A 13,114-nucleotide genomic window follows, 5' to 3' on the forward strand; every position below is an offset into this window, starting at 1 on the left:
TTCTAAGCCAGCAGTTACGCCTTGAGGGGCACAGAGGAGGACGACTGGGAGCAAGCGTGCCGGAGGGTGCTGGGCACGAACCGCAAAGCCCATCTCCCAGGCACCAGGCGGGCAGAGCAGGCGAGGAGTCAGTCCTGGCAGATGCCCCACCACAGCAGCACCCCGGGGGAGGCGGGCAGACAGGCAGGCAGGCATGGGTTGGCGGGCCCAGAAAAGCTGGTACCTTGCACAAGTAAGCCATAGATCTGCGGGGGAGTCAGTCCCAGCAGATCCAGCTACCTCACAAGGACGGCTCCCAGGCAGGCGGGCAGGCGCCTCCACTGTAGTGGCTGTGCTCAACTCGGCGGGCGCACTACAAGACGAGTTGAAGTGAGAGCTCACTTCTCAGGAAACGTAGTGGCTGTGCTACGGGAGATCGGTGGACTGCTGGAGCTTAGCTTTTTCTCTGAGGGGAAGTCCATGAGTTGAAGTGACAGCTTGCTTCTCAAAGACAGGGTTACAGCGGAAGAGGGGTGGGACGAGACCGGGGAGAGAAGATGGACCAGCTTCTGCTACTAATCCTCACCCACATCCTGGAGGACCACAGCATCCCACACAAAGTGGCTGTGGTGAAGTCAATGGCTGTCATGAGTTGAAGTGAGTGCTCACTTCTCAGAAAAATTAAACTGTCCGTACACACTAAGTGGCTGTGCTATGGGCGATCGGTGGACGCCTGGAGTACCACCCGCACATAGGGGAAGTCCATGAGTTGAAGTGACAGCTTGCTTCTCAAAGACAGGGTTACAGCGGAAGAGGGGTGGGACGAGACCGGGGAGAGAAGCTCGACCAGTGACTACTACTAATCCCCACATCATGGAGGACCACAGCATCCGCAGTAGTGGCTGTGGTGAAGTCAATGGCTGTCATGAGTTGAAGTGAGTGCTCACTTCTCAGGAGGAAACTTAAACTGTCCGTACACACTAAGTGGCTGTGGTATGGGCGATCGGTCGACTGCTGGAGTACCACCCGCACATAGGGGAAGTCCATGAGTCGAAGTGAAAGCTCACTTCTCAGATAACTTGAATTGCGAGACTGGGGAGAGACGCTCGACCAGCTGCTGCAACTAATCCTCCTCACCCACATCCTGGTGGAACAAAGCATCCACCGAGAAGTGGCTGTGGTGAAGTCAATGGCTGTCATGAGTTGAAGTGAGTGCTCACTTCTCAGGAAAATTAAACTGTCCGTACACACTAAGTGGCTGTGCTATGGGAGTTCGGTGGACTGTTGGAGTACCAGCCGCAATTGGGGAAGTGAATGAGTTTCAGTGAAAGGTTGCTTCTCAAAATCAGCACACAGATCAAGGACTCCATTTGATCCCCGAGCTATCTAAAGGGTGACCTGTGGACTGCTGGAGTTTTCCTCCGGTTCCCGGTGGCTGGGATGGGTCTCGGCTTCTCAAAGCCATGGCACTGCTGCATATGCAGTGCAGCTTCTCGAAAGAGAGCTGTCCCACGGAAAAACGGTGCATTACTGGAGCTTAGCTTTTTCTCAAAGGGGAAGTCAATGAGTTGAAGTGAAAGGTTGCTTCGGAAGTCTATGGCTTTCATGAGTTTCAGTGACAGCTTGCTTCTCAAAGAGGGCGTTACAGCGGAAGAGGGGTGGGACGAGACCAGGGAGAGGAGCTGGACCAGCTGCTGCGACTAATCCTCACCCACATCCTGGAGGACCACAGCATCTGCAGTAGTGGCTGTGGTGAAGTCAATGGCTGTCATGAGTTGAAGTGAGTGCTCACTTCTCAGGAAAATTAAACTGTCCGTACACACTAAGTGGCTGTGGTATGGGCGATCGGTCGACTGCTGGAGTACCACCCGCACATAGGGGAAGTCCATGAGTCGAAGTGAAAGCTCACTTCTCAGATAACTTGAATTGCGAGACTGGGGAGAGACGCTCGACCAGCTGCTGCAACTAATCCTCCTCACCCACATCCTGGTGGAACAAAGCATCCACCGAGAAGTGGCTGTGGTGAAGTCAATGGCTGTCATGAGTCGAAGTGAGTGCTCACTTCTCAGGAGGAAACTTAAACTGTCCCTATGCACTAAGTGGCTGTGCTATGGGCGTTCGGTGGACTGTTGGAGTACCAGCCGCAATTGGGGAAGTCCATGAGTTGAAGTGAGTGCTCACTTCTCATTAAACTTAAACTGTCCCTATGCACTAAGTGGCTGTGCTATGGGCGTTCGGTGGACTGTTGGAGTACCAGCCGCAATTGGGGAAGTCCATGAGTTGAAGTGAGTGCTCACTTCTCAGGAGGAAACGTAAACTGTCCCTATGCAGACAGTGGTTGGGGAGAGAGGCACGGCCAGCTGCGCCTCGACCGTAGGGGCTGTGCTCAAGTGTCTGAACTTGGAGTCGAAGTGAAAGCTCACTTCTCAGATAACTTGAATTGCGAGACTGGGGAGAGACGCTCGACCAGCTGCTGCAACTAATCCTCCTCACCCACATCCTGGTGGAACAAAGCATCCACCGAGAAGTGGCTGTGGTGAAGTCAATGGCTGTCATGAGTCGAAGTGAGAGCTCACTTCTCATTAAACTTAAACTGTCCCTATGCACTAAGTGGCTGTGATATGGGCGTTCGGTGGACTGTTGGAGTACCAGCCGCAATTGGGGAAGTCCATGAGTTGAAGTGAGTGCTCACTTCTCAGGAAAATTAAACTGTCCGTACACACAAAGTGGCTGTGGTATGGGCGATCGGTGGACACCTGGAGTACCACCCGCACATAGGGGAAGTCCATGAGTTGAAGTGACAGCTTGCTTCTCAGGAGGAAACTTAAACTGTCCCTATGCACTAAGTGGCTGTGCTATGGGAGTTCGGTGGACTGTTGGAGTACCAGACGCAATTGGGGAAGTGAATGAGTTTCAGTGAAAGGTTGCTTCTCAAAATCAGCACACTGATCGGGTCACCCAGAGGACCACAGCCTGTACGTAGTGGCTGTGCTGAAGTCAATGACTTCCATGAGTTTAAGTGAAAGGTTGCTTCTCAAAGGCGAGGACTTGCCTGTTTCATTTTCGCAGCGAGACAGGCAGCTGCAGTAACACTCACAACCACACACACAAGGACAGCTTTTGCACAGAGGCTCATGAGTTCAAGTGACAGCTTACTTCTCAAAACCATACTTCGGGATCAGGGAGTACGTCTTCCACTCCCAGGGCACTCCAAAGGGCGACCCGTGGACTGCTGGACTTTACCTCCCTCAGTTGGGGAAGTGAATGATGAGTTTAAGTGAAAGCTTGCTTCTCAAAGACGGGTTACAGCAGAAGGGGAAGAGGAAGAGGATGAGACTGAGGAGAGAGAGAGAAGAGAGCATCCACTGTAGTGGCTTTGCTAGTGGCTGTGCTACGGGCGATCGGTGGACTGCTGGAGTACCTCCCGCACATAGGGGAAGTGAATGAGTTTCAGTGAAAGGTTGCTTCTCAAAATCAGCACACAGATCAAGGACTCCATTTGATCCCCGAGCTATCTAAAGGGTGACCCGTGGACTGCTGGAGTTTTCCTCCGGTTCCCGGTGGCTGGGATGGGTCTCGGCTTCTCAAAGCCGTGGCACTGCTGCATATGCAGTGCAGCTTCTCATAAGAGAGCTGTCCCACGGAAAAACGGTGCATTACTGGAGCTTAGCTTTTTCTCAAAGGGGAAGTCAATGAGTTGAAGTGAAAGGTTGCTTCGGAAGTCTATGGCTTTCATGAGTTTCAGTGACAGCTTGCTTCTCAAAGAGGGCGTTACAGCGGAAGAGGGGTGGGACGAGACCAGGGAGAGGAGCTCGACCAGCGACTGCTACTTATCCCCACATCCTGGAGGACCACAGCATCCGCAGTAGTGGCTGTGGTGAAGTCAATGGCTGTCATGAGTTGAAGTGAGTGCTCACTTCTCAGAAGGAAACTTAAACTGTCCCTATGCAGTCAGTAGTTGGGGAGAGAGGCACGGCCAGCTGCTGCAACTAATCCTCCTCACCCACATCGTGGTGGAACAAAGTATCCACCAGGAAGTGGCTGTGGTAAAGTCAACGGCTGTCATGAGTCGAAGTGAGTGCTCACTTCTCAGGAGGAAACTTAAACTGTCCCTGTGCAGTCAGTGGTTGGGGAGAGAGGCACGGCCAGCTGTGCCTCCACCGTAGGGGCTGTGCTCAAGTGTCTGAACTTGAAGTCGAAGTGAGAGCTCAAAATTGCTCCATATGAGACTGGGGAGAGAAGCTCGACCAGCGACTGCTACTTATCCCCACATCCTGGAGGACCACAGCATCCCGCACAAAGTGGCTGTGGTGAAGTCAATGGCTGTCATGAGTCGAAGTGAGTGCTCACTTCTCAGGAGGAAACTTAAACTGTCCCTATGCACTAAGTGGCTGTGCTATGGGCGTTCGGTGGACTGTTGGAGTACCAGCCGCAATTGGGGAAGTGAATGAGTTTCAGTGAAAGGTTGCTTCTCAAAATCAGCACACAGATCAAGGACTCCATTTGATCCCCGAGCTATCTAAAGGGCGACCCGTGGACTGCTGGAGTGTAACCTCCCTCACCCTCAATTGGGGAAGTGAATGAGTTTCAGTGAAAGGTTGCTTCTCAAAATCAGCACACAGATCAAGGACTCCATTTGATCCCCGAGCTATCTAAAGGGCGACCCGTGGACTGCTGGAGTGTAACCTCCCTCACCCTCAATTGGGGAAGTGAATGAGTTTCAGTGAAAGGTTGCTTCTCAAAATCAGCACACTGATGGAGTCACCCAGAGGTCCACAGCCTCTATGTAGTGGCTGTGCTGAAGTCAATGACTTCCATGAGTTCAAGTGAAAGGTTGCTTCTCAAAGGCGAGGACTCGCCTGTTTGCTTCTCAAAAAACCATACTTCTGGATCAGGGAGTACGTCTTCCACACCCAGGGCACTCCAAAGGGCGACCCGTGGACTGCTGGAGAGAGGCAGCCTGGCTAGTGGTGGTGGTGGTGCCAGGCATTGCCTTGCCCCCTGCTTGCACCTCACCTAAACGTGCAGTCAATCATGGACAAACGGTTGTAAACCGCCCAGAGAGCTTCGGCTGTGGGGCGGTATATAAATGTAATTAATTAAATAAATAAATAAATAAATAAATGGAGTCTTTTGGAACTGGGTGGAAAACTATCCGGATGAGTTGACTAAGCTGTACCGGACGCCACAGAAATGAAATGAACTCAAGTGCGGTGCTTTGCCCTCACATTCAGTCACACACACGCACGGTGACAAACTCTGCCTAGTGCCTACAGAGAAAAAACCAGCCTGCCTGAACTGTAGTGTGCCTGCCAACCCAAGGAGGGGTGGAATTAAAGGGAGCCTGCCTGTCACTCCCACGAGGGCTTGAGGGTGGGGTATCCCAGCAGGGGGAGATTGCCCTTCAGAAAGACCAGCTGCTCCACCAAGTCCGGCTCCAAGCGAGAGCGGTGAGGGGTCACTATGTCGCCCGCCATAGAGAACACCCTCTCGCTTGGAACACTGGTGGGTGGGCAGCTGAGTCGATCCATGGCCACCCGCGCCAGGTCCGGCCAAATCTGAAAACGGGATGACCAGTAGGCCAGGGGGTCCATGGAGGAGTCCTCGATGGGCTCTGACAGGTAACGCTGCACGGTGGTTGCAGCATCATCCTGGCTGGTGGCTGGGGAGGGTCTCTGCCCAAACACGGTGTGCAGAGCCTCTTCCCAATACCCCTCGCCTGTGCTGCTGCTGGGAGGGATGCACGTGAGGCTGCTGCTGGTGCTGCTGGTGCTGCTGCGGGGAGGGGTGGCCTGCTCCTCTGCCTCACTCTGCCCCACCCTCTTGGCCCATGCCGCCCGCACTTCGCCCACCAGCGTTTCCACCCAGTGCTGCCTGCTATTTGGCCCACAAAGCCCATCCTTCACACGAGGGTCGCACATGGCTGCCAACATGTGGACCCTGTCGGTTTGGATGGGCTCCAGCCTCCGCGTCACGCCGTCCCTCAGCCTAGTCACCGCTTCGCGGACCTCGGGCTCGAAGCGCCTGCCGGTGACGGGATCCCTGTACTCCAGAAAGTCGCCCATCTGTTTCTGGAGATGCCTGCATACAGGGATCACCTGGCTGAGGAGGGCAGAGCTTTTGCTCAGGGTCTCGGTGGCGTTCAGGAACGGCTTGAGGACCGCCACCAGCTGGGACATGGCGTCCCACTGCTGCTTGCCCAGGTGGTGGACGCCCATGTCCCTGACCCTGAACAAGTCGTGGATGGCACGCTGTTGCTCCACCATCCGCTCCAGCATCAGGTAGGTGGAGTTCCAGCGTGTCACCACATCCTGCACTAGCCTGTGCTGCGGGAGATTCAACTCCTCCTGCTTCTCCCGCAGCAAGCGACTGCCCTTGACGCTGTGGTGGAAATGGCCTGCCACCTTTCTGCAGCTCTCCAGGAGGTTACGGATCCCGGACAGGGGACCGAGGTTGGGCTTGCTGCTGCCCATCCCAAGGCCATCCCTCACCACCAGGTTCAAGACGTGCGCGATGCAGCGGACGCCCTCGAATCCGCCGTCGCGCACCGCCTTCACCATGTTGGCTCCCCCGTCCGTGACCATGTAACCGCGGGTGACCTTCTGCCCAGCTAGCCACCCATCCACCATGCGGTTCATGGCCTCCGTAATCTCCCCTGCCGTGTGGGACTGGTCCATCACTTGCGTGTGGAGGAGGGCCCAGCAGTAGCCCTCCTTGCCAGTCCCTGTAGTGCTGGATCCTTCCTGCCCCACGGCTGCCCACCAGTGTGCCGTCAGGGACAGGTAAGCGTGCACTCCGCCCTCGCTGGACCAAATGTCCGAGGTGAAGTGCACCATCCGTGCCTCTGCCTGGCACAGACGACCCAGCACTAACTCCCTGCAGGAACGGTACAGGGAAGGCACCACCCGCCTGCTCAGGGTGGTGCGACACGGCAGCTTATAGTATGGCACCACAAGCGCCATCAGCCTCTTGAAGCCTGCGTTGTCGACGAGGCTGAATGGCTGGTCGTCCAACGCCACCATCTCACCAATTGACGTGGTGATCTGGGAGGGCGTTGGAAAACGCCATCTTGTGGTTCCATACTTCCCCCACCCCATTTCCGGCAGGGTTGCCTGCCTAACCCTTGTGGGGATGGGAGATGGAGAGCTGAGACTGGAAGTGCCAGCAGCAGCAGCAGCAGCAGCAGCCGCCGCCTTCGGCTTTCCCCTGGAACCAGTCGCCTTGCCCGCCTCTTTCCCCAGCAAGACCGACTGGTGCTGCCTCTTAAGATGCATCTTCATGCTGCTGGTTCCATAATGCCCTGTCGATGAACCCCTGCTTAGGCTGAGTTTGCAGTGGCGACAGACAGCAAAGCGGGGATCCGCTCCCAACTCAAAGTGGTCCCACACGATGCTTGTCTTTCGTTTCCGTGGTGACACCACCAATTGCCCGCCTGAGCTCTCTGGTGTTGCCACAGAAACAGGGGTGTGGGATGAGACTGGGGAGAGAGCCTCGGCCTGCTGCTGCTCCTCCTCAGCCCCCACATCCTGGAGGCCCACCGCCTCCTCCTCCTCCTCCCCCCCCTCCACTGTGCTGAGGACCTCGTCTAGGTCCATCATCGGGCTCGTGGGCTGAAAGGAGAATGAAGGAGTTGGGGATACTCCTCCTCCTCTAATGGCACTGCTGCCACGTGCCTCTTGCAAACGGGCACTTTTCCCATTCCCACCCTCAAAAAGAGAACGCCGGGCACAAGTTGCAGAAGAGAGTGGCTCTGCCTGCTGCTTGTCCTGCTTCTGTTTTGGAGCAGTCAGCCAAGGAGTTGCCCGTTTGAGTTTCACAGGAGGAGAGGAAGCCTGCTTACTGCTGGCAGACTGAGCCTTGCTGCTTTCAGCACGCCTGCTTCCTCTTTTCATGATGACTAACAAAATATTAATACTACTAATACTATGTATAAGGTACTACTAAGAATATGTATAAGAAGATATAATATGTTTAAATGTAGGGAAATGGGACAAGAACAATAAAATATACTACTACTAATATGTATGAGAATATACTAATATATATATATATATATCTACTACTAAGAATATCTACAAGAATATAATAATATGTTTAAGAATATTACTAATAAATGTAGGGAAATGGGACAAGAAATGGGACAACCACTACTATAACAAGAACAAAATATGAATACTACTACTACTAATATGTATGAGAATGTATACTAATAGACTACTAAGACTATGTCAAAGAATATAATATAATATGTTTAAGAATAGGGAAATGGTGTGCGTATGCTTTCCCCAAAATGCTCAATCTGTGGCTGCCTGTTGAACTTGACAAAAGCAGCCCACTCTGTCCAAGTTACACAGAGAAGAAAAAGAGAATCCAATTTTTTTGGTATATTTGGTATATAGAAGATAGAAGGAAACACAATCAGGATTTAAGAGAGGGGAGGGGGGAAAAGAACCAACCACTACTATAAGAAGAACAAAATATGAATACTAATATAATATGTATGAGAATATATACTAATGGACTATGTGAAAGAATATAATAAAATATGTTTAAGAATATAAATGTAGGGAAATGGGACAAAAAGTGTGTGTATGCTTTCAAAAGAAAGCTTTCACAAAAGCAGAACAGTCAGGCTTTAATACAGGGAAGGGGGGGGGGAACCAACCCAACCAACCCAAACACACACTCCAAAATTCAAAAATAAAGTTTATATTAAATCAAAGTAAGGGGAAAACACAGGGCAAACTAAGCTACAAGTCAGAAAGAAGCAAACAAACACACACACGCGCCAAACTAAACCTATCCTAATCTATCTCCAAAGTCCAAAGCAGGAGCACTAACTAACTAAGTGTTCCCTCCACGAACGCCAACCCACAAAGAGACACAAAACAGAAAGTTCTCAGGGTGGGTCTGCCTTAGTCCCCCCTCCAACGCTGGGATTGGAGGAGGATGCTTTCTGAGGAGATCAATTCTCATCAGGATTGGGAGTTGAATGTGCCTGTCATCGCTTCCAAAAAAATAAAAAAATAAATAAAAAAAACCCAAACCCCGATTTTTAAAAAAATATTGCACGTGAACCACAGCACGCAGAAAGTTGAGAGTGGTCTCAAAATGACCCCCATCCACGACTCTCTGTGCACAAGAATTTTCAGAACGATAGCTTAAACCCCCCCCCCCAGTTATCCCCGATTCTTTCCGTCAATGCAATCCTATGGGCGAAAAGCCGAAACGCAGTTTGAGCCGCGCGGTTGACCCGATTTTTAAAAAAATATTGCACGTGAACCACAGCACGCAGAAAGTTGAGAGTGGTCTCAAAATGACCCCCATCCACGACTCTCTGTGCACAAGAATTTTCAGAACGATAGCTTAAACCCCCCCCCCAGTTATCCCCGATTCTTTCCCTCAATGCAATCCTATGGGCGAAAAGCCGAAACGCAGTTTGAGCCGCGCGGTTGACCCGATTTTTAAAAAAATATTGCACGTGAACCACAGCACGCAGAGAGGTGAGAGTGGTCTCAAAATGACCCCCATCCACGACTCTCTGTGCACAAGAATTTCCAGAACGATAGCTTCAAAAACAACGTAGTTATGCGCGATTATTTGCTGCAATGCAATCCTATGGCGAAATGTTTTCAAGATGGCGACCGGAGCGCTCCGCCTGAACTCGGAGCTCCGAAAAATGGTCGCTTCTCTTCGCCTTGCTTCTAGGGGGTCCGCGGTCCGCTCCTACTCCGCCTCTGGGTAAGGCGGAGCAGGCCAATCCGCTACTGCTTCTACGCTCCTAATCGGAGCGGAGCACATCCCTACTTTTCACGTGTTTAAATTGTGGTTATGTAGCCACCATGGTTAGAAATGGTTCACATGAACACTCTAAACCTGGCTGTTTCGCTCAAAATGCTTAACGGCTGTGGCTTAGCATGTCTTCTGAACAGGGTCACTGTGTATTAACTGGCCAGCGATCAGATCCGGGATTCCTTTCCCACCTTACCTGGAAATGCCAGGGATTGAACCTGGGTCCTTTTGCAGGCAAAGCAGTTGCTCTACCACTGAGCTATTTGTTGGTTTGATTGTTGATGGTTTTAAATTTTGTATACTTTTTAACGTTCACTGTTTTTAACTTTTGTAAACTGCCCAGAGAGCTTCAGCTATGGGGCGGTATATAAATGTAATAAATCAAATCAAATTTGCAACTTGCCTTTCTACTAAGAAAACGGCACTTGGCATGGCTTACAATCATAGGAACTAAAACATTTTTAAAAATAAAAATAAAATGACTGCGTTCAAAACACAGTTTAAAACGCAACAATGTCAGAATAAAGACCACACCCAACCCAACCCAACCCAACCGACCAGCTTACACACCAAAGGCCAGCTTAAATAAAAGGGCCTTTGCCTGCCAGCAGAAGGATAACAGAAAGGCAGCTAATAGAGAGGCCGCTCACCTAACTTCCTTTGGCAGAGGGTTCCATAGCCTGGGAGTAGCCGCCAAGGAGGGCTGCTTCTGCGTTGCCACCAAACGTGCCTCTGAAGGCAGTGGTACTGCAAGTAGGGCCTCTCCTAAAGATCTTAGAAACCCGGCAAGCTCATACGGACAAAGGTGGTCTTTCAGGTAGTCTGGTCTCAAGCTATGAGAAGAAGATTAGGAAAACCCGACTACGGTAAACCAACAACATTTGGATCTGTTCTGGCATGCCTTTGTCATCTCTGCCGTACATTTCATTCCTAGGGTGTATTTTGTTGGCTTTTGCCCCCACTCCACCCCACCCCGAGACCTATAATGAGGCCCTGTGAGGCAGCAGGTAGCAGACATGGGGCACCATTACAAATGGTACCCTGGGGGATGAGAAACATCTGACCCATGAGACACAATCCACCAGGGCGGGGTCTCCTGCACAAAAGCATGGTAAGTTGTCCCGCACAGCTGCCCCTTGTTTCAGTGGCAGGATTTGTGCAGGAGAGCTTCCTGGTGGTAAGGAGAGGAGGGCAGAAGGGTGCCGTTTGGCTGTTCCCCCTCATTGCTGAACAAGTCCCGGGGGCGCTCTGCCAGGTAAGAGCATGCAGCTGTCTCCCATGGCATTCTGCCAGTTGCTCCTAACTCCGTTGTGGGGAAGGCCTCTGTGGTTTCTCAGGCAGAAGTCATCTTGGAAAGAAGGGAAAGTGTGTGCAAGACGAACAGCTTTCTCCTGCTGAAGTTGTCATCCTGTGGTTTTTGTGGTGCAAGTAAAACAAACAAAAACCACACACCCTGGAATCGGGTTGGGTTTCGTACATCTTTTTGGTGCTCTGTGGGATTGGGTGGGACAGGCAGGGCCTTTCTCCCTGCAAGCCGTGCACAGCAGCCAGTGGCTGGGGATGATGGGAACTGTAGTCAAGGCATCTACAGGGCACCAGTTGGGGGAAAGCTGCTGTATATCCAATGCAATGTTGTTGTTTCTTTATCAAAAACGTCAATAGATCAGTTCCTTCTGACATGTCTCCCCACCCCCACCCACCCCTGTGTTTTCTCTGTTGCAGGTCCTCGTCGTTGACCTTGTTAATAACCGGTTTCTCCGACAGGTAAGACAACTTGCTTTTCTGTCATGCCCCTCCCCCCACCTTTTGTTTTATCCGGGCAGAAAGGAAAGATGGAGAGAGCCGAGACTTGAGGTTTGAAATCAGACATTGACCATAGCTGGGTTTTGTTGCCGGAAGCCCAGGGAGGAGGATGGGAGATGGAGGCAGCTCCACAGTTGAGTGAGTTGAGAATGATTTCAAAGGGAGACTTTGCTTTCCATGCTGTGTATGCAACTTTTTTGTGTCTTGCTCTCTCCACTTGTCAACGTATTCTGCAGGGTTTTCTGCCAGATTTCTTGACCACAGGTCAGACGGGAGTATGTGAATATATCACAAGTAGTGGTCCTTCCTGCCTCACCCCCCTCCCTGGCTTGAACTGCATTCTTTATTCAGTCTATAAATAAATTTTAACTCGGTGTTTTAAATTTGTAATTTTGCATTGCTGCTGTTTTTATCTGGTTGAGCTTTTATATTGTATTTTATATTATGGTTTTATACTGTTGTTTTATACTTTGAATGTTTTTAATTTTTGTGAACCGCCCAGAGAGCTCCGGCTATTGGGCAGCATAGAAATGTAATAAATAAATAAATAAATAAATAAATAAATTCAACTTATAAAAAATAGAAAAACCACAACACCATCTGTCTTCCAGCAAGAGTTTTCATGCTTGTGGGGTATCTTCATATCTATCCTGAGCTGTTCTCTCAGTTCTGGTTCAGCATTAGCACAAAACTGGAAATGTAGGAAAAGCCACTCCAGAATGAAGATAACCCTATGCCAACCCTGTGTGGGACCCACTTTGGGTCAAGGCACAGGATATTTGCGCACCCCGAGAGTGAAGCTTTAGGACGACAGTTCAGGCTCTGTGGTTTGCAAAAATGGTTCCCTGGGGTTAGCACTAACCAGAAGCTGTGCTGTTGCACGTAACAATTTAAGCCACGGCTAGAGCTGTTAACCCTGCTGCGGACAGTCCATCTGTGGTTAGTGAGTGAGCAGGGCTTAGCAAAACGCATCACAGAAGACCCTTTAAACCCTGCTGCTTAACCAAAAGCCTTAACCAGCAGGGTTTAAGGTGTCTTCTGAATGCCTTAAGGCCTATTATGGCTTAGTTTGCTGTGTGAACCATTCCTAACCACGGTGGCTGCATAACCACAGTTTAAACACACTCGATAACCATTTGCTGCAAAAGGGTTAGAGGCCTAAACATGGCTTAGCGTGTTGTCTGGACAGGCCCAGTGCGTCGTTATTAAAGAGGCAGGAGCACTCTTGAAGGTCCGGTACCTGCATGTTTTGACGGTTTCTGCTGTGCCCCTCCCCAAATGCCGCTGGTTTCTTTTCCTTCCAGTATGTGTTGCTGCTGTGCACAGCATGACCACCACACAGAGGCCGTTTTGTCATTGCTCCGTGCCATAGCTGTTAGTCCTCCGCCCAACTTTGGGGACTTTGACCGCATCATTACGAACGTGGGTTTTTTTGTTTGGTTTTTTTGCAATCGCATAAAGCAGCCTCTGTGCACCGGCCTTGATCTGCGCCGTGGTCCTTCCCAAGATCCATGAGCAGGTTCTTAGCACAAGCCCGGGT

General features: G+C 51.0%; 1 protein-coding gene across 1 annotated transcript in view; it reads left to right on the forward strand.

Annotated features, from left to right (window-relative positions):
• The window catches only part of DENND2A (DENN domain containing 2A), a 96,476-nt gene that overhangs the window by 77,172 nt on the left and 6,190 nt on the right, over nt 1-13,114 (forward strand). The window contains exon 16 of the mRNA XM_063135068.1: nt 11,494-11,535. Coding sequence (XP_062991138.1) covers nt 11,494-11,535 — 42 coding nt within the window. The remainder of the gene's footprint in view (nt 1-11,493; nt 11,536-13,114) is intronic.

This window comes from Elgaria multicarinata, chromosome 9 (genome assembly GCF_023053635.1).
Source record: "Elgaria multicarinata webbii isolate HBS135686 ecotype San Diego chromosome 9, rElgMul1.1.pri, whole genome shotgun sequence".
NCBI lineage: Eukaryota > Metazoa > Chordata > Lepidosauria > Squamata > Anguidae > Elgaria > Elgaria multicarinata.